Below are 21,429 nucleotides of genomic sequence, written 5' to 3'. Positions count from 1 at the left end.
CGTAGTTGAGGTCGAGTTGCAAAGGTAACTGGTCCAGGACAAAAAAGTAAGAAAGTAGAAATGAAGTCCTGAAGTTCTTAATAACTAATTTTTTTGTGTAAATGAAGCGTTCCCACTTCAGAAATAATAGTTCCTCAAGGAAATTTGTGATCTACATTGAAGTTTCCTCCCACTTACCTGTCAACGTTCAGTTTCAGTTAAATTAAAAAACCCATAAGTTAATCAATAATTAATAATTCATTCACAAAATACATAATTTCCATTCAATCTTACCCACATTCCTGTTGATCCTGGTTATTAAAGAGTGCATTAAGTTCAGTTTATGATTCAAATTAGTTCAAAACATGTTCTATCTAATGAAATTAGATTGATTAAGTGAATGACTTGCAGTATTCACGAGCGCGTAGTGACAGTAAACAATTGCGTGTATAGTGTTGTTGATTTTATAAGAATCCTCCATACTGTAAATAGATGTTGTGGGGACAGTGGAGAGGAAAAACTTCCCTTTAACAGGAAGAAACCTCCAGCAGATCTCAGTACGAGCGACCAGGTGGGAGTTTGAGGAGACAGAGCAGACGCACAAAAAAGAAACACATAAACTAATGTAGGAGAGTTTTATATCTTAATGAAAAGTAAAACATTAATTCAATGCACTGTTTCTGTGCTGGAAGAAAGCCCTGGGTTTAAATCCCAGTCTGGAGTTTTTCTGCATGTAGTTTACAGGTTCTCCCTATAATTTAACTGAGAAAGTCAGAGTTTTACCTTGCGGCTCACATCTCTTTTCTCCTCAGCAGGCTGGTACAGTGTTCATATAATTGCAGCTAGTTCCCCACTCTACCTATGTACTTCCTGTTCCATTCAACCCCCACTTATGAACTATGAAGATAATGAGATGGTTGCTGTGCAGGCAAGCAAACCAGATCTGACTTCTCCCTTAGAAGAACTGCTTTTCACAAAATCCCCTCAAAATCCCCCTGGTGGGTTAAAGTTTTAAAAATAATAACCATTTATGCCACTGTAATAGCATCCTTAAATCCTGAAAAACTGAATGTTCCAGGATCTCAAACTGTCATACCTCAAAACGGTTTTGCTGGAATCCATCTCAAAGTTTAGTTTCAATAATCTTAATTTGGTAATTTAAGAATTCAGAAATATTTTAAAGCAATCCAAGATTAATTCACTTTAAAATGTGATAGTTGGGAACAACAAAGCTAGTAACAAAACACTTGTAGTTCCCAGTAGTTACTGTACAGCGCATACAACGGTGAACCCAGCGGACCAAGCCAAGATGGCTTTAGAATAAAAAATGGATGACAAAAATTGTTACACACAGTTACACTCCCATAAACTCTACAAACATATTTTTGTATTTTCTATGGTGCCCATTACAAATATATGAATCACTTAGCATCAAATTCTGACTCAAATGATCTATTTTTTGTTAGTTTTACTTTATTTGGCATAAAAACAGACAAACTGCTCTAAAGTGGAAGTACAGAAAAAAAAAAATTCTTCATGTGCCATAGAGTCCCATTACAGTCTAGAAATACCAGAATACAGAATTAGTTCTGTCATCAATGCAAAGACACTTAACATTCAGACCAGGACAGACACACAAACCTACAGCAACCCTCCTTACACAGCTGAAACACCCAGGAACAATTTACAAATGCACATTTATTGTCAATGAGGCCCGTTTAGCTGTATCTGCTCGGCATTCAAAGCTCATCATTATGCACCGCTCATGAAATGCCTTTTGTCTTGGTAGTTTAACGTTTGGTTGAAAGGATGCTTTGTGCAGCAGTGGGACAGAATGCGCCTGTCTTCCTGTCTACTTGCTAGGCATGGCAGCAGCTTCGGCTCCATCAGGCTTGGCCTTGCTGGATATGGAGTAATGATAAGTCCTCATGGACTCCTCGACCTTCTTGAAGTCGGGGCGATCCTCGTGGCTGGAAAGAAAGAGAGAGAAAGGAGAATGTGAGAGATCTTGGTTTAGCATGCTGAAAGTGATAAATAAAACTTTAATTATTATCAATCTGATAATACAAGGCTCGTACAGCAGCATTTATGTCAACTCAGACTATGACTTGCTGCATGTTTGAAAACAAATCTGACTCAATTTTTGGAACTTCGCAGCAATCAAATAAAAATTATGCAAACTATAAATGTTGTCTACACTTTCTTTTTATTTGGACTTTTTCTTGTTTCTACTTGTCTAAGGATGGAATAAGGTAATCATTTGTTTCTTTATTTCACAGATTTTTAGATTATATCTCTAAGCCTGGTAAAACTATTCAGACCCATTGAACTTTTCTATAATTGATCAAAAAGTTGCTGTTTAGTGTATTTTCTTGAGGTTTACGTGACAGACGGACACATGCATCCCTGCCATCCCAGCCTCAAATCTTCTGTAGGCTGCAACAAGTTTTCTAGGATATATTTATCTCCTTCTACCTTCCCATCAACTCTACCCTGAGGGCGCTCCAGTTGATTTTTTTCCACCTGGAAAGTCAGAATTTCCCAGTTCCAAGTACAACTGGAATGCAGCATCAATTACTGGGGTAGTTGGTTGCACTGGGTTTAGTTAATGCCAAAATGAAAGGGGCTGACAACTAATCCACTCCATGTGATTCAGATTTTAATTTGTAAAAATCCGTTAAATTATTTCCCCTCTTTTTCACAGCTTTTGGTCTGTCTCAGAAAATCCAGATAAAATACACTAAACCAGTGGTGCCCAAACTTTTACGCATGGAGGGAAAAATGTCAAGTTGCAACTATTTTTAGGACTTTAATTATAACTGCAAAAACTTTAATATTTTTATGTTTACTTAATAAATAAACAAACTAAGCACACAATATTTTAATGAAATAAGCAACCACTTCTTTGTAGATTTAAAATAAAAAAGGGTCTTGCAGGTTTGCCAGATTAAGACAAAAACAGCAAATCACATTCTTTATTTTTTCATCTTTTACTGGATTTTTTTTGTCTCTTTCTAATGACAAAAAAAAGCTTATGGCTCACTCTTGCTTTATTTTTCAAAGTTCATTAAAAGGGCGTTCCCAAGTCTGCCTTTTAGTAAAAGCCACTGGATGTTTTTGGTCAATATTACTAATAAATTAAATGAAAAGCAAAATCTTGGATGAATAGTTTGTGTTACACATTACATTTTCCATTTGAAGATTTTAAAATGTAGATCTGCATCAAACCAATTCTAGGATATTCTTGAAATGTGATCAAGGGCACTTTGTACATCCTTACATTAAACTTTTAATGGGTATAAATATTTTGCAAGACTCTGTATGTCAATTGTGAGATGAAGGAGATTTGGTTTCTTACGACTGTGTCCAGCACTCTCTCATCAGTGTGTACATCCTCTCTGGACACGCTGGTGGACGCTCCATACGGCCCCCGTTGTTAATGAAGGCCGTGACCTCCTGACCTTTCATTTTCTGGAGAAAAATCAGAGCGTTAGGAGTTGTAGCATGACGTTTAAGAGTTCTTCAAATCCTGGTGAGAATCTTTCAGAAATTCACTCTCGCACATTTCTGTTACCTTGTAGGGTTTTCCTCCATAGGTGAACGCCTCCCACATGGTGACGCCAAAGCTCCACACGTCACTTTTACTGGAGAATTTGTGGAAGTTTATACATTCTGGAGCGTACCACTTCAGTGGCCATTTACCTGCTGTACGAGCCTGGAAACATCATTAATTGACAGTAAGCAAACACAACCAACAATTTTTCTTTTAAAGACTTCTTATTCCATTCAGTACTGAATATTAGGTCATGATTATTGTCTAGCATCCTTAAAGAAATGCATACTTTGTAGTAGTTGTCATCTGCTCCCAGCGCCTTGGAAAGCCCAAAGTCACTGATTTTGGCGAACTGCTGGTTGACCAGCAGGACGTTGCGAGCTGCCAGATCTCTGTGCACAAAGTTCTTCTCCTCCAAATACTTCATCCCCATCGATACCTGGTGCATCAGGTTGACGATGTCCTCCACAGACACAGTTTCCCTGAGACGGATACAAACAAGGTGAGTCTGAGCAATAACGATGGTCTGTCTTGAATGGAGAATTTGTGATTTTATGCTTTTTATTTTCTGTTTATCTTGGTTTGGTTTTGTTGTATTGCAGTACTTCTTCAAATATTGTTCTAGTTTGATGGCTTGGACTTGTTGTTCCTGCTGTCTCCACTAGATGTCCTCAGGTTCCTTCATGTGCTTCAGCTCTTTGTTCATCTTTTGTTTCATATTTCTAATCCACTAACTGCTGCCATTCTTCCCAGTATATTTGCTCATCATCCAGTATTTTTACTTCTCAGATCTTCTGCTTACTTACTGTGTTAATTGTTTCTTACTTAATCTTTGGTTAATTTGAAAAAAATCATTTCTTGTATCTGAAATTTGACTTCTACAAATGTTCATTTGAGTACTTACCCTGACATAAGATAAGTTTATTTGTATAGTACATTTAAAAAAACAAGGCAATTCAAAGTGTTTTAGGTTCAGGTCACAGTCCATCACTACACTGAAGCTGTGCGTTGACTCGTTCCTCTTTAGGTCCAAAAATAATAACTTCAGTTTTGTTTCTGTTTAGCTGGAGAAAGTTTTGGCACATCCACACATTTACCTGTTCTAAGAATCTGTTTAGTGATTGGATGGGTTCTGAGTCACCTGGTGACATCGTAATGTAGAGCTGTTTGTCATCTGCACAGTTAATCTTATTTATTGTTATAACCAGAGGGAGAATGTAGATGTCAAATGGTACGGGTCCCAGGATTGAACATTGTGGTATCCCACATGTGACTTCTGTTCGTACTAGTGTACAAATATATATTTTTAATTGAGTGGTCTCCAACTACAGTCCTCAAGATTTTACTGTCCTGTGGGTTTTAGATGTCTCTCTGCTCCCGCCCGGCTGAATCAGATTATTAAATTACCTCTACAACATACCACTAATTTGGTAAAAGGTATGAGTTATGAGTTATTCATATGAATCAGGTGTGTTGGAGCAGGAATGCATCTAAAATTAGTTTTAATTTCACACAAAGAGATACAGAAGTCACATTTGAAATACTGTGTGCAATTCTTTCCCATTTTTTGTTATAGACACTGCAAACATTTAATTTGTTTCCATTCAAATAATTAAAAACAAAAAATTATTTATTTTCTCCCTTATGTACTCACTTTTTGGCGGAGAGGAACTTGTTGAGGGGACCGGCTGCAGCCATCTCCATGACGAGCATCAGGTGCTCGGCGTTGCACAGGCCCAGCATGCGGACGATGAACGGGTTGTCCAGCTGGTGCATGATCTCTGCCTCCCTCATCATCTCATCCTTCACCACCTTTTCATTTTCACTCTTCAGCACCTTGATGGCCACATCTACCTGGCCTCTGAGGTTACAGAGTTAAATATTGTTGTTAAGCTGTTATAAATCATGTGGAATATTATTGCTGGTTTTGCAATAAATAGTGCTAATCTCACGATTCTTTCCTGAGGACTCCCTTCTTCACACAGCCAAAGTTTCCAGAGCCGAGTTCCACCTCGTCTATCATCAGCTGGTCCCGCTGGATGTTGAATTTCTTGATCTCATTCGGGTTGTGATATGGGTTAAATCCATCACAATCCATGGGCAGAAGGTCGCACTCTTTAGGCACAGAAGTAGCTGGTTTTGAGGTCAGCGCAGCAGCTGATAGAGGAATGAGATCTGTTCAGTGTGTTTATAAAAATAAGTTCCAAGTCCTAATGCTAGTTTTATTTTCATGTGTTCATACTGGGAACAGAGCATGTTCTATTTAAGAAAAAAAAAATAGAATAAAATTGTATTAAAAGGTCAGTATTATGTGTTTTCTGGGCAAGTATTGCCCCTTTAGCTTGTGTTTGGGAGGCTTTGGGAGGTGCTTCATCAGTATTCCTTTTTCTTTTGGCTTGTTTTGAATTTAGTTTAGGCTAACCTGTCTTCTTTTGAGTGTTAACTGGGGTAAGTTGTACTGTGTTTTGTTTGTGAAACTACCTTTTTTGTAATAAACCATTTTAAATTTCACTTCTTTCTCTGGACACTTCTCTGAACCCCTAGACATTAGGGTTTTAACAATAGCACAATCAAGTAACTGTTACCTTCAGTTGTTACAAAAATGCTACATATATAAAAAGTGATACGCAGAAAGATTAAATAAATCTTGAAATAAATGAAAATATGATTGACAATAGCAATATTTTATTTCAAGGGAATATTTAATAATAACAAAATGTATTTTGTTTATAAAATAATTGAGCAGATTCATTCAGTTTTGATGAAACTGCTCTCCATAATTTGGTAATAAAAGCACTGCGTTACAATGTAAATAAATAACTGACCTCCAGGTGGTGGTGTGTATGGATTCCGTCGACCTCCACCTCGCCTCTGAAAGGAAAACATCCAGATAAATCTCATGGGTTGAAAAAAATGCTGAATTTTAACAGAGATGGATGTGAATACTTACTTCTGAAGGAACACTGGGTTTCTCTGAAACATTAAAGAGAGACAAATAAAAAAGTATCCATGCCTTTTGAACTTTTTCACACTTTGTCACACTACAACCACAAACACTAGTGTATCTTATTGAAATTTTATGGGATAATCTGGCACAAAAACATGACATAAATGTGAATGCATAGTTTTTAAATCTTTTTATAACTGAAAAGTGTGGTGCAAGTTTGTATTATAAACTTACACCACTGAAGAGGAAAGGTATTGTTAAAAGAACACAAGTCATGCAGGAGACAAACAAACAAACAAAGAAAAAAACATTGTGGTCAATGGAGCCCAACCCTAAAAATTAGGCCTTTATTTAAAATGCTATCTATGTGTAATGGAAATATAATTCTCCATTTCACTCTAAACATCTCCGGTAGATATTGACTCTTTGCACGTGACGTCACGCTCTCCAGAACTCCGCCCACTCCGCCATGACGGACGTCAAAACAACCAATGCGCTCCTTTAGGCTAGTGTAAAAACAGACATCTGTAACCTAATATTTCTTCTATTTAGTTGGTTTCTCTTTAAAAACTGTCATAGGGTGCTGCACGGTCGGCTGCACAAACAGACAAGTGTGGAAAATCCAACTTGTCATTTTATTGTACAACTTTTAATGAGGAAAGATAAAATGGCGATGGATAGCAGCCGTTTAATAACAATGACAGTCCGCCGTCAATCATAACGACTGGCAGCCCTCGGTGTAATCACGGATTTGCAGCGAACACTTTTTACAAGGTAAGAAGATCAACGTTCATTTATTTTATAATTAGAAACATATCAAATATGGCATTATGGAGAAGGTACGAGTCTAACGGTTGGTAACCATGGAGACAATTCCGCACCGTCATGTAGCCTAGCATGTAAGAAAAAAACAAACTGGTTAGCTTCTCGTCTTTTGTATGTTTTTAATGCCGCTCCGGTGTAAAGGGAAACGCTATTTATGACATAGCGATATAAATCATGTGGTCTGAATTCAGGTAATGTCAGTAATTTGATCAACACGTCAGGAAGGACGGAGGATGCATGGGTTGGTTTCTAAGCTAGCTGTTTCCAATTTTTGTAAATACCGCCGACTATGAGCCCCAACCAGGTGTGTTACGTTCACAGACAAATTAACTTGACTGGAGCAAGTAAAAGCCACGAATAAACAGGAAAAAACAACTTTGGAAAACAATTTCAGTTTCTCTGTTCAATACTTCTATGCCTCACTTCCGACGTCCAACATGGCGCCCTAAAAACTTCCAGATGTATTTCTAGTTAAAGTGTTGAAGACAGACGCATTTATTCCAAAACACGGATCCTCTTTTTGTCTCGGATAAAATCCCAATAAAATACATTTAAGTTGGAGGTCGTACTATGACAAAATGTGGAAAAATCTATGGGATGTGAATACTTTTGCTATTTATAACTGAACAAGTACAACATGTTTTATTACGTTCTACAGTTTTGCCGTTGACGCAGGCCTCCCCCAGGACAGTTACCAGACCATCAGGCTTCATCTTCAGATACTCGACCAGCTGAACAGGCAGAGGAAGTTACAGTCATTTAAAGGTCTTGAGCTTCTGCAGAAATTAAAGGTAAAAATAAAAAGAAAATGGAGGCTCTACCTGCCACAGTGTGTCAAACTTTGTACCCTCCGGCATAGCCAGCTTCCCTGATTTGTCCTGCTGGATCTGATAGTGGTAAGCCGTTTTCCCGTACATCAGAGAGAGAGCAAACGAATTAGCCTCCTTTCTGTCTCTGACACTAAAAAACACAAAAACAATAAAATTGCATAAAGATCTCAAATAATGACAGCTCAAAACATCAAGTGGCAACACAGAGAGGCAGAGCTGCCACATTGAGAGGCTTACAGAAACTTGCCGTCTGGCTGTGCTCCAGAGTAAAGCCTCCTTTCCCCTTCGACTCGAGTGATATTTCCGTGATACCAGGGCATCTGCTCATGGGCAGTGGTGGCAATCAGCTTCTCAAGCTGAGGAGCCTGACTGATGACAGCCTGCTCCATGGCTTCTCCCTGAACAAACGCAGCAGAAATATTAAAAGTGGCCCTCAACTCAATGTTTACACCCGCATGTGAAAATGGCTGCAAACAGATGCGCAACTGTACAGTACAACTGTACATCTTTGAAAAGTAGAAGTGGAGTGGAAGTTTCTGAATGATGAAACACTAGTCTTTTCCAGCAGCCATTGTACAGCCAGCTGACCAAAACGTGCTGGAACTCAGTTTGGATTCTTTGTGTTAGTAGATAATTTCTTATCGGAATGGATAATAACATGTGGGGTACCACAAGGTTCAACCCTGGGACACCTCCAGTTTAATATCTATATGCTCCCACTAGCTCAGGTTATAACAACATATAAGATTAGCTACTATAATTCTTCAAATAGTTATTATTCCAAGTCACTTAACAGAAACTAAACTGAAGTTATTATCTTTGGACTTAAAGAGGAACGATCTAGAGACAACGCACAGCTTCAGTTATTTCAGCTAGAGACCAGAGATCAGGCCTGAAATCTGGGAAAAGTGATGAACTCTGACCTGAACCTTCAGAGTCGCATAAAGACAGTTTTAAAGTCGGCCTTCTATCACTCTAACATATCCAGGAATAGATATGTTATCAAATATTTTGATAAAATATTTTATCAAATATTTGATCAAATATTATCAAATATTTTTGATAATCCCATCTGATCTAAAATAGTGAATCTGACTTATTATCTGACAGTGAGAAAAAAATATTGTGTGTCAACATCCAGTTTTAGCTGCATGTGTACAAACAATGTGAGGAGGAGTGGCTCAAATCCCTGATGTGCAATGCTTTGGTGCAATAATATTTAAATGAAATTGTCATTAACATTGTGATTTTTTTTCTCAACCTGATCAAGGGTAACACTACTGGAAAGTGTTTCTCCCGGAGATATAATTTGCCTGATATGCCTGTGTTTTCCCCACATTAAAAACCAAAATGTCTTACCCTAAGTCATACACATTCCATTTCTGTTCCATTAAGTAAATGTACTCAAATTAAAGTTTGAAATTGTCTAAATTTCATGATGAGTTTAGTCAGCTGCAGATAAATTCAGTGTAGATCTTTTAGGGTGTGTATACTGCAAAACCACGAAATCTTACCAAGCATTTTTGGTCTAGTTTCTAGTGCAAATATCTTATAGTTTGTTTAATATTGATGAAGAAGTGTTAGTACTGGCAGATTATTTCACATATAACACTGAAAAAAATGCCTTGTATTATGTAAAATAATATGCCAATGGAACAAGTATTTTTTTAGTCACTATTAAGGAATTGTTGAGTTAAAGCAAGCATCTATATCTTGCTGAAAAGCTACTTATAAATTTTGTTTTATTTCTGTTGTACTAAGATATTGGCAATAGAAACAAGACCAAAATCAGTTGGTGAGATCTTGTGTTTTTGCAGTGTATTTATAGATTTGTCTTAATTTTCTGGATTAGAAAGTAAATGAAAATATTTTTGCTTCACATTAAATTAGGTATCCTTAAACTGAGTAAAGTACCCAAAAACTGTACTCTATTAAAAGTAGCACTACTTCAATATATTTTTACTTAGGTGAAAGAAAAAAGTAGCTATCCAAGAAATTACTCAAGAGTGGAAAAGTACTTGGTAGGAAGTCTACTCAAGTACAAATTATCAATCATTCCATATTTAAAAGTTACATAATATGACAGACCAAAATATAAAGTAAAATGGATATTTTGGAATTTTAAGGACCAAAATGACAATAATTCATGCATGTCACAAAAATAACAAAATCAGGCAACATAAAAATTTTCCAAATCAGTTTCTTTCGATAAAAAACTTATAAAACAAAACCTGCAGGTGTGTGTCTGGATGTTTTGTTAAAACATTTTCGTTTTTCATTCAGTGGATAGAAAATCCATAAATTTCAGTAATAGTAGAGATACTTTATAGTAAAATTACTCAAGTAGAAGTAAAAAATTCCAGGCTAGTAAATTTACTCCTAAAAGAAATTTTTTTCAAAAAGTTACTCAAGTAGTAATTGAGTAAATGTAACTAGTTACTACCCAAATCTTCCTTAACCTCAGTCCCAAGATCTCCAGTGTAGTACAAATAAAAGCCCTTAAAAAACAAGGAATTTGCACGTCTTAAACAGAATGAGTGAATTTCGTGCCTCACCTCCAGGTTCCAGGTCTGCTTGACGTACTCCCTCAGCATGTTCTCCCTCATTTTGTCGAAAACGCCGACCTTTATGGGCATCTCCGGAGGACGCAGACATGGCTTCTTCAGGAGACACACCAGCCCGTCGGGGTCCTTGCTGTAAAACTCGCAGAGCTCCCCAGGGCCGCAGTGAGGCTTCCCTCCGGAGATGCAGTAAGTCCCGTTCATTTGTTTCTCTACGGTGTAGTGGTGAAACTCCAGATTCCAGACCACAGACAGGACATAGCCTCCAAGGCTGCGGAGGCACTGTCTCAACAGGAAGAGGCCGTCCGACATGCCGGCCAGCTTCAGGCTCTGCTCGGCATCCGAGCGACTGATACTGCCGTAGAAGAAGGGCAGCTCGACCGCGGGGTCGACGGACATGTTGAGGCTTGGGAGGAGTCAATCTGAACCTGGTCTTGAAGTTCTGGACGAATATTGGTGAAGAAAACTGGATAGCAAGACAAAAAGAAAAAGATAATTTTGGAATTTAAATCCACTTTGTGTCACTCCTTATCTTACTCTATCTATCAGACTCATCTGTTTCAGTTAATTTAGAAAACAAAAAAAATGTTTAAGAACGAAACATGGAGAGAATCCCCAAAAGTTCCACTCAAGTAAGAGTAGCACTACTTCAAGATAATTTTACCAAGTTATTTGGGTCTAGTTTATAATGCAAATATCTTAGTTCACCTGAAATAAGACAAAACTAACTTACAAGTAACTTTTCAGCAAGGAATATCAGCTTGTTTTAAGTCAATGATTCCTTAACATTGATGAGAAAGTACAAGTTCCATTGGCAGATTATTTCACTTATTATAAGATATTTTCCCCATGAAATAATCTGCCTATGGAACAAGTATTTTTTTCTAATGACTTAAAACAAGCTGCTATTTCTTGCTCTTTTCAGGTGTAGTAAGATATTTGCACAAAAAACTAGACCAAAAATACTTGTTAAGATTTTGTGTTCTTGCTGTGTAAAGTGAAAGTAAAAAGTAGCTGCCCAAGAAATTATTCAAGTAAGAGTAAAAAAGTACTTGGTAAAGTCTACTCAAGTACTGAGTAACTGATCAAATCATTAATCATTTAATATTTAAAAATTACATCATCAGACGGACCAAAATATAAAGTTAAGTGGAAATTTTGGTATTTTAAAGATGAAAATGACAATAATTCATAAAAGTAACCAAAAATAACGAAATCCGGCAAAAGAAAATTTTTCCAAGTCAGTTTTTTTCAATAAAAATCTTAAGCGACTTTTAACAAAACCAGCAGGTGTGTGTTCTTTGTCTGGTGAACTTTTGGTTAAAACATGTTTGTTCTTCATTCAGTGGGTAGAACATCCAGAAATTTTATTCAAGTAAGAGTAAAAATACTTCATAGTAAAATTACTAAAGTAAAATTAAAAACCACAAAGTAAAGTTTCTTTTTCTTCCAAAAAGTTACTCAAGTAAATGTAAATCTAAAACGACACCCTCACCTCTTTTTATTCTGGTTTGCTGTTGGGTTCCAGGTCAGACGGCCGCTCTAAGTCGAATCGCGTCTTTCGGGAGTTTTAGCTTAGCGGCGAGGAGCTGGGAGGGGAATTGTACGTCTGGATGAGACATTCAGCTTTAAACACCCACACTTTAAGATTGCATGTAGTTTGCAGATTAACAAACTGGCGACAAAGCCACAACAGGAAACTGCAGTCCGCCCTCACAGCCTCATTTCTCCAGCAAGTCGCTCTTCCGTTGAACAGGTGCTCTTTGGTTCTAGATGATTCCCTCTGCTTCAGAGGGTTCAGTGTTTATAAAAAATAAATCCCTTTCATCAGAAAGTAATTCACTGCCTGGGGATAAATTAAACCTAAATACTTCTAAACCGTATTTGTGCGTATTGACTTGGGAATTTGAGGTAAACTTGGTGTCGTCTAACATGACGACAGAAAAGATTAAAATCATGCAGTCTGGAAAATTTCCGTGATAGAAGAATGAACCTGCAGGTTTCAGCCAGAAACGATCACAATGCAGATTCAGCAGCTTAAAAACTCACAAAGGAAGTCTTGAGAAAGGTAAACGAAGATAAAAATCGAAATTGAGATTTGTTGTTAATCGACTCAAACCATTAAACCAAAAAACAACCAATGAGCTCTTTGTTCGAGGTTTTGTATCTTTAAAAGCATCGAAACCAGTTGGGCTTTTTTTTTTTCTTTTTAAAGTTTTGTTTTGGAAAGTTTTGCTCACTCATATCTTTGCCTCAATGCCATCCACATCACCATTTTCCATTTTCAGTTTAAAAGAAAACGCTTTTATCACTCGAACAAGGAAGCTGCCTTGTTTTCACATGCAGATAAAATTTTTAAAAGATAAGAAAATGCTAAAAAAAACCAAGGTGTTTGACCACAGTTTCCTAACTTTACATTTGAGTTAGTACCCACATCCACAGTGGACAACCAAACCTAACGGAACAGCTGCCACATGAAGCAAGACTCCACTGTGGCTTGACCTCCCAACTCGCCACAACAAAGACAGCCAGACGCTGCAGCGCGGACACAAACAAGCCTGGATGCTGCACCAGAAAACAACCCAAAGAAAAAAAATACACAAATCAGCTGCTTCTTTAAGAGCTTTGGGGGTTTGAAAAGAATTGAACTTGGCCATGCTACTACATGTGACAGTAACCTTCACCTAAACCCTGACAGAGCAAATGCTGTAAGCCTCTAAGGGTTTGTATTTGTTATCAAATCTGTGTGTAAGTAACTCTTAAACTTCATTTATTTATTTTTTCTTCACTCTGAACAACATTCAGTTAAAAACTAACAGAATAAGAAAAGTAATTGTAGACTAAAAGTTCAGTCCTTTAATCATAAATTGCTTTTTTAAGAATCATCAATCTATTTTTTATTAATAAATCATCATACTTTGACTTTGTTTTTTTTAACTAATGGAAAAAAAAGAAACATAATTATTAATAGTTAATAGTTACATAAGCCAGACAGTGATTCTGCCCCTCTTCCAGTGTGCATGCAAAATGCTTTGTGGGGAAGAAAACCAGCGTTGCATTGAACCCTGAACCAGAGATGGTGACTTCAGACTTGAGTTGCACTTCAGTCACAAAAATAAGACCTCAAACTCAAATTAGACTTTCTCCTTTAAAGACTTTTGTCTTGACTTGAACCTCACCGCCCATAATGTCCTGGGGTTTCAGCAAAACGACGACTAAATTCGCAGACAGTGCTACAATAAACAACGAAACTGCTTAGATTGAAGGATATTCAAGTGTTAAAATGAACCATTGAGATTCTCACAGATGCTCTCCAGTGAATCTGGAATTGGGTAAATGTTGTTCTACGGATGTGCAAAGTTAATAGAGACATTTTCAAAAAAAACTTCACATTAATGCTTTACTTTGTGTTTGTTACATAAAGTTCTAATAAAATATGTCGCAGTTTGTGGAAAGGTTCATGCAAACTTGTGTGACATTAACACGGCCAGTCGAAAAAGAAAGTGAACTTAATAACCAACATTCTCAACCAGCGTTTTGAATGTTGCCTCCGTATTTTCATAATTACTCTGAGTTTGTAAAGTGGTGCACGATAAACCAACACACACAATAAAAGCAACAGCTAGGTGTCAGCTCAGAAATCATTTTTAAAAGCTGGAGACTGCACAATAAACCGCAAAAACAACAAGTGAAGCAAGCGAGGTGACACATGACACAGTTCCTGTGACAGCTTTGAACCCCAAAACTTGCGTGGTATCTGCCACCATGTCTGGAGGGAAAAGACGTTTTAAGGTGGAAAATGTTCGTACATTCCTCTAATATGCATCAGATATTTTCACAAAGGAGGTGTTGGAAAGTAAACTGATTGTGACTAAGCGAACGGTGAAAGGAAGACTCTAAATAAGTCTTCAAAAAGCAGAGGAGTATGCAAGTAGCAGAGAAGAAAAGCACCAGATCTGCTTGTTTTTGAAATATTAGAGCAAGCCTCCTTAAATGGGGCAAAAACCCATCTGCGAAAGATAATTATTTTACAGTAAATTAACATTTCAGGGTAACAACACTAATCTCGGGTTTGACAGGTTTTGTAAAACTGTAAAGGCAATTATCTGAAAGCGATAAATGTTTTATTTCATCCCTACTAATGATGCAGAACTTTCAAACAACGTAAAATTCGAGAGATGCAAAGATAAGCTAAGATTGGCTTTAGAGACGATAAAAAAATTTGCTAGCAATAACAACAAGAAGGAACAAACAAACAACAAAAAGCCACATGTGAAAATAGGCAACATGGGCAAAGAGCAATTCTACACAACTACAAGCAAATGTAAATTTTGAAAATTATAAACAATACAGTAATGCTTTGAGCTTAATGCTAACATACAGATATTTGCTATCATAAATGTTCTATAGGTTAAGTGGATGATAGAGGTTTTGATGCTAACTTTGCTAAATTATTTTTGAGATCATTTAGCTGTTTAATATATAAATAAGTAGGTAACTCAGGGAAAAAGCTGATTTTACACAATGCAAGCAAATATAGATTTAGAAACGTTTAAATAATATGAACATTAAGCAGAAGAAGATGGGTGAATGAACATTATTGCTTTGAGCTTGATGCTAACAAAGATGCTTGCTGGCTTAAATATTCTGTAGGTTCAAATGTTTGGTTGATAAAAGTTGTGATGCTAATGTTGCTAAATTATATTTTGAGAACATTTAGCTGTTTAATGTGTACATGTAACTTTAGGAATAATGGAAATTGAGACAACTACAAGCAAATACAGATGTTGAAAGTTGTTAAACAGTATCTACGTTATTGCTTTGAGCTGGATGGTAACATAGATGTTTGCTAGCTTAAATGTGCTGTAGGTTCAAATGTTTGAGTGATAGGAGTTGTGAAACAGTTTATTATATACACATAACTAGGTAACTCTGGAAAAGAAAAAGATTTTACAAAACAACAAGCAAATACAGATTTTGAAAATTCTAAACATCTACATAATTGCTTTGAGCTTGATGCTAACGTACAAATGTTTTCTAGCTTAAATGTTCTATAGGTTCAAATGTTTCGATGGTAGAAGTTGTGATTCTAATGTTGCTAAATTATATTTTGAGAACCTTTAACTGTTTTATATCCATATTTTTTATACTTTTATGACTTGTATTTATATATTAAGCACTGTAAATATGATGCGGTGGGAAATTTGCTGGTGTTAAGCAGATGCTGAGACATAAGTTATTTTTTGTATTTCTGCTGGCTGGAGAGAAACAGATAATTACGAAGCAAGGTCACCGTAATCGGAAAAGGGATTTACCGCTTTATGTTTCCTCTTAAACTCACTCTTTTGATGAGAATACCATCAGAAGGCTAAAGTAAGATTTGTTTTTATTTAATTACATAACTCTGATGAAGACATGGACACTGTAAAGTTTTTAGGTCATGATTGTTTGTGCTGCATTATCAGGAAGTCCGGTTGCTGTTATGTAACTCGAGCATTCTTCTTTAAACTTATATCGAATTTTGAATCTGCGTAGGTCTCCGACGACAAACAATCCCCACATTTGACTCTTTTTCTGGATTTGTTTTCTTATTTCAGTGAAGGGCATTAAAGATCTTGATGTGGGTGGTTTTGGATAAGAAGCCAATCTGCTTATCAGATCAGAGGCTGAAATGACCCAAGCTGAACCATAATATCCTAAATCAGGGGAAACAATTGCCATTCAAATAAACTGTTGACTCAGCTCAAGTTGACACTTGAGATTGAAATCCACACAAAGGATTTTTTCCCCTCAATAAATCCTGCTGACCACAAACTGTTCAGTTATGTCAATTAGATTTTATAATTGGGAGGATTAATGAGTCAAATACCTTCCTGACATGAAGTAGTGTTAAATAATCTTAATAATACAAACAAACAAGAAAAAAAAAATCAAGCTTCCGATCTAAAATACATTCAGTAAGTTTAGAAAAATGTTACAACCTATAAAAGACAAACATGGGAATCTGGAGTCTGTTAAAATGTACCAGCTTTTGGTTTTCCATTCTGAGCCACAATGAAAGCAGCTATCTATAATCTGTGCAGGAAATTACAGCTTGTCTGAGCCAAAGCAACAATACTTTGGCAAAATTATGTAGTGAACACCTTTTTTTTTCTTTGTATACCTCATGCATAATTGAGTTATTTCTCTGATTGCAGAATGAACAAAATAGCATGATATAGATGAAAACATGCAATTCAGATGGTAAGAAATTACAAAATTCAATTTGACTTTGACATTTTTAAGCACCACTTTGTGAACGCCTTAATAAAATAAGTTTCAAGTGTTTTTTTTGTTTGTTTGTGTGTATTTAATATAAAAAAACACATTTCTTTTAAACAATCAGATCTAACAAAACCTACTTACATTTCAATGCTTCACAGCTGTGATGTTGCTTCTGAGACAAAGATGCATCTGCTGATCTGAAAGAAGCGCATGGTGTCGAGAAAAAGGGAGGTTAGAGAGAAACGACACACACACACACACCCAGAGCCAAAGCAACCACCAGTCACACATGCACACAACGGCAAACTCATGCACAAAGATCAGCCATTAGATTGACTTCCACCTGTGACGCTCGAGCTGAGCTGTGCTACTCCCCACTTCTGCTGCTCACCAATAATCACTCGGTATTAGGGGAGATTGCTTCGTTCTTGTTTTAGTTTTTTCTTGTGAATACATTGCCCACTTCTGGGAGGGTTTGTATAGCAGGAGGTGTTCCATTTTTGGTGGATTTTCCCCTTATTTTTGCTTTCATGCTGAAAATTAGAGAAGAAAACAATTATTGGTGTGAAAGAAATGCTGAAAATGAATAAACAAACAAAACATCTAAACTTTGGTGCTTAGAGGGAGTTGTTATAAAATGTTTGAGTGTGAATTTCCAAGATAGTTGTTAAAATTGCCATTTTACCAATTTGACATTTGAACTGGTTGTGTTTTTCACATCATAATGTAACTTTTGATTTTTTCAGCGTTCCTTTTCAAACAATGGATTTTGAATTGAACACTTATTAGCAAATAAAAGGGCAGAACTGTAGTTGAAAAGTGTTTCCTTTCTTTATAGCATGTGCTTGCTAGCATAAAAAAAAATCACAGATTTTACTGATAATCACAGACGGAGTTGGCTGTCATATCCTCTTCAGTGTTGAGTGTCATATGTGACAATTGAAAAACAAATGGCACCGACTCACTAGAGAATGGAAAAAATCTATTTATACTCTATAGCTGACAAGAAAATATCAGCATCATAAAAAAAAACATATATGGACAGGTGATGGGTCCAACAAGACATGTAAGTCCATACTAAGAAAAAAAAAAAAGAGAATAAAGTAATAAAATTACAAGAATAGTCATAATATTATGAGAATAAAATCATTATATATGAAGAAAATCATAATATTTAAAAAATAAAAGTTATAATATTAATGTTTCCTTGTAGTATTATGATTTTATTCTTATAATTGTATTATTTGTTAATGTCTAACACTCCAGTACATAAAATGTAAGAATTGGGTAGTAGAGCAGTAAATACAGCAGGATAACCGCTATCTGTCAAACCTGTCCTTTTGAAAGTAATTAAAATAATACACTGCAAAAATACATGGTTTCACCACATAATTTTGGTCTAGTTTATTGGGCAAATATTTTAGTATGCTTGAAACAAGACAAAACTAACTTACAAGTTTGGAGCAAGAAATAGAAGCTTGTTTTAAGTCAGTAATTCCTAAACATCGATGAAAAAAATACTTGTTCCATTGGCAGATTATTTCACTTATAATAAGACACTTTTCCCATGTTATGAGTGAATTAATCTGCCAAAGGAACGAGCGATTTTTCATCAATATTAAGGAATTATTTGCTTAAAATTATTCCTAACTTAAAATATGCTATATCTTGCTGAAAACTTTTAAGTTAGTTTGGTAATATCAGGTGTAGTAAGATATTTGCACTAGAAGCTAAACCAAAAACACTTGTTAAGATTTTGTGAGATTTGGGTTGGTAGTATTTCATTTTGTTGTAGAAAACATGATTCTTTTTTTAATAGCTTGTAATTTTTGACAAATTTGATGTATATCTTGTATATACATCATATATGTGTATATGTTCTGTCATTTTATGAGTTTATGTTTCCTCTATAAGCTATTAAATTAAACAATGTAAATTGAAAACTTGTCTTAAAAGTATTTTTTAGCTTCCTTTATGAATTATTTCTCATTAAAATAAAATTGGGACAACTTATCCCACAACCAGGTTGGTTACCACAAATAAACAAGTTGTATTTGGTGTTGTATATCTTTAGACGAAAAAAAAAAAAAAACTTTTAAGAAGGGTAATGTTTCTCTATTCCAACAAAACACACTGAGCATGGCATTATTTTCAAATTTACATGAAAGTAAAAAATGTTACTACCAACCCCTATAATAAGAATCCTACATTTTTAATTTGCTTTATTTTTAAGAACTTGTTCAACAGTAAAGCAGGAATTTACACTATAAACTTTGAGAATGTCTTTACCTACCTCAAAACCTCACCTTTACCCATAATCATACTTAATATTAACACCACAATGTCATAAACAGCGTTTTCCCTTACACAGCCTTAAAAATGTACAAAAGACTAGATGCTAACTAGTTTTTCCATACATGCTAGGCTACATGCAGCATTGTCTCCATGGTTACGGTTAGAGTACATTCTCGGTAATGCGGTATTTGGTATCTTATTAATTATACTTATAAAGTATATGAACGTTAATCTTCTTACCTTTTCAATATGTTCGATGCAAATCCACGGTTACACCGAGGGCTGACAGCCATTATGATTGACAGCTGCTATCCATCACTGCCTTATCTTTCCTCATTAAAAGTTATTAAAATAAAATGACAAGTTTGGTTTTCATCCTTGTCTGTGTGGCTGGCAGCGTGGCATCCTATGACAATTTTTAAGGTGAAATCAGCTAAATAAAAGCGATATTAGGTTGCAGATATCTGTTTTTAGACTTGCTTGAAAGGAGCGCATTGGTTGTTTTGACGTCTGTCATGGCAGAGCTCTGGAGAGCGTGACGTCACGTGACTTTTATTCCGTAAATTACTGCCAACTGTGCTTTAAAATATTGGAGATGATAACTGATGTGGCACAAGGTGAAGGTAAATTTGTTTACTAACTGAATCAAACTTTCACTGCTAATATGTAAGTTAGCTTTAATCAGTTTTTGTGCATGTTTATGTCAGTTATTGACATTTAGATCTCTAGAGCTAGTTCACAACCCTACGTGACCAGCGGTTCTAATATAGGGCAAAGTAGAGATTTCCATTGCTGGACCTGTGAAGTGTTCACACCACCAAACCAGTGGCTGGAGCTATGAACACACACACACACACACGCACCCCTGCACACATACACACACACGCACCCCCCCCCGCGCACACACACACACACATGGCCAACCCACCCCCCTCTACTGTCTCAGGCTGCAGCTGCTTTCTTGAAGTCTGGCAGCCAGGCAGCAGAACTGAATCAAGTCTGTCAAACTCAGCGAGACTAAAACCTTTGGGGGACATGTGTTCCTTCAAAATAAAAGCACAAACACCGACTTACATAGTTTCCATTGTAAGTGGATGCGATGTTCCCTCAACAGACGCCATTGTCTGACTACACTAGGTGGTCAGTAGATTTAACTGGTTATATTTACTCAGTTACATTTATTTGAGTAACTTTTTTGGGAAAAAATACTTTTAGGAGTACTTTTACTATTACTGCAGTAATTTTATTACAAAGTATCACTACTCTTACTTGAATTTAATTTCTGAATACTTTATCCACTGTGAGTAACTTCACCAGGCACACGCCTGCAGTTTTTGTTAAAGCTAACTGTTGTCACAAATAATGCTAAGTTGACATTTTAATGCACTTTTAACTAAACTTTTAGTGCAACTTTACATTACAAATGTCACTACAAATGGCAGTTCATGACAACAGCTGTATCATTTATTTAGCTATTTATGACAGTGTCATGTCAATCTCATGCACACCTCTTCAAGGCTCACAAGTTAAAAGAAACTGATTGAGTTAATGTCATTTTGTCCTTAAAACACCTGAATTTCAACATAACTTTATAGTTGGTTCATCTGCAATTTTTAAATATTAAATAATTTTTTGACCAGTTACTCAGTACTTTAGAAGTATTTTACCAAATAATTACCAAGTAATCACTGTCAATCACTCTCTGCGAGGCGCTGCTCATCCGCCCCCTCTTGCTCTCTGCTGTGCTAGCATAGCCTGTTGTGAATGCTAGGCTAGTTAGCATAGCCACTGATGACAGCAGATAAACGGCTTTCCTGTAACAATAAGTTGTTTCTCTGCCATTAGCACATTGAGCAGCGAGTACATGAGGTTGACTGACAGCACCAAGACCCTTCTCCTGTTTCTGATTGGTTGTTTTTGGTTGGGAGGGTTGCATTTCTTCATGTAGCAGTAGTAGCTCAGGGAGTATTAAAAAACATAGTTTTTAAAATAAAAGCTACATACTGCAGCTTTACACAAGTAATCTTTATCTCTCATTTCTGGTTTACATTCTAATGACGAACTCAAACTTTATTCTGAAAGGACGTGGAATTGTTTCCTGTTTGTGCTTCGGGGCAGCTTGACTAAACTTTCTCGGCTCTCTGGTTCTGTAAAGTTAAAGGAGCCGAGGTTTAG

General features: G+C 36.2%; 1 protein-coding gene across 4 annotated transcripts; it reads right to left on the bottom strand.

The window, feature by feature from the left end:
• On the bottom strand, nucleotides 1-17,320 carry LOC102236845 (tyrosine-protein kinase ZAP-70). Of its 4 annotated transcripts, XM_023339049.1 has the most exons (15): nucleotides 17,303-17,320; nucleotides 17,101-17,156; nucleotides 12,191-12,284; nucleotides 10,690-11,161; nucleotides 8,372-8,532; nucleotides 8,126-8,264; nucleotides 7,954-8,035; nucleotides 6,483-6,505; nucleotides 6,358-6,403; nucleotides 5,485-5,689; nucleotides 5,187-5,393; nucleotides 3,822-4,014; nucleotides 3,554-3,694; nucleotides 3,338-3,450; nucleotides 1-1,949 (listed from the first exon to the last, which is right to left on the bottom strand). In XM_023339049.1, the coding sequence occupies exons 4-15, from the start codon at nucleotides 11,092-11,094 to the stop codon at nucleotides 1,832-1,834; spliced, it is 1,833 nt and encodes a 610-aa protein (XP_023194817.1). In that variant the 5' UTR covers nucleotides 11,095-11,161; nucleotides 12,191-12,284; nucleotides 17,101-17,156; nucleotides 17,303-17,320; the 3' UTR covers nucleotides 1-1,831. The 4 variants fall into 4 exon arrangements, with proteins under 4 accessions (XP_023194817.1, XP_023194819.1, XP_023194818.1 ...); XM_023339051.1 differs by lacking the exon at nucleotides 12,191-12,284; XM_023339050.1 differs by having other exon boundaries at nucleotides 12,191-12,304; nucleotides 17,101-17,316.
• Between the last annotated feature and the right edge of the window lie 4,109 nt (nucleotides 17,321-21,429).

Source organism: Xiphophorus maculatus, chromosome 9, assembly GCF_002775205.1.
Source record: "Xiphophorus maculatus strain JP 163 A chromosome 9, X_maculatus-5.0-male, whole genome shotgun sequence".
In the NCBI taxonomy this organism is placed as follows: domain Eukaryota; kingdom Metazoa; phylum Chordata; class Actinopteri; order Cyprinodontiformes; family Poeciliidae; genus Xiphophorus; species Xiphophorus maculatus.
This window is presented reverse-complemented; position numbering and strand designations above follow the sequence as displayed.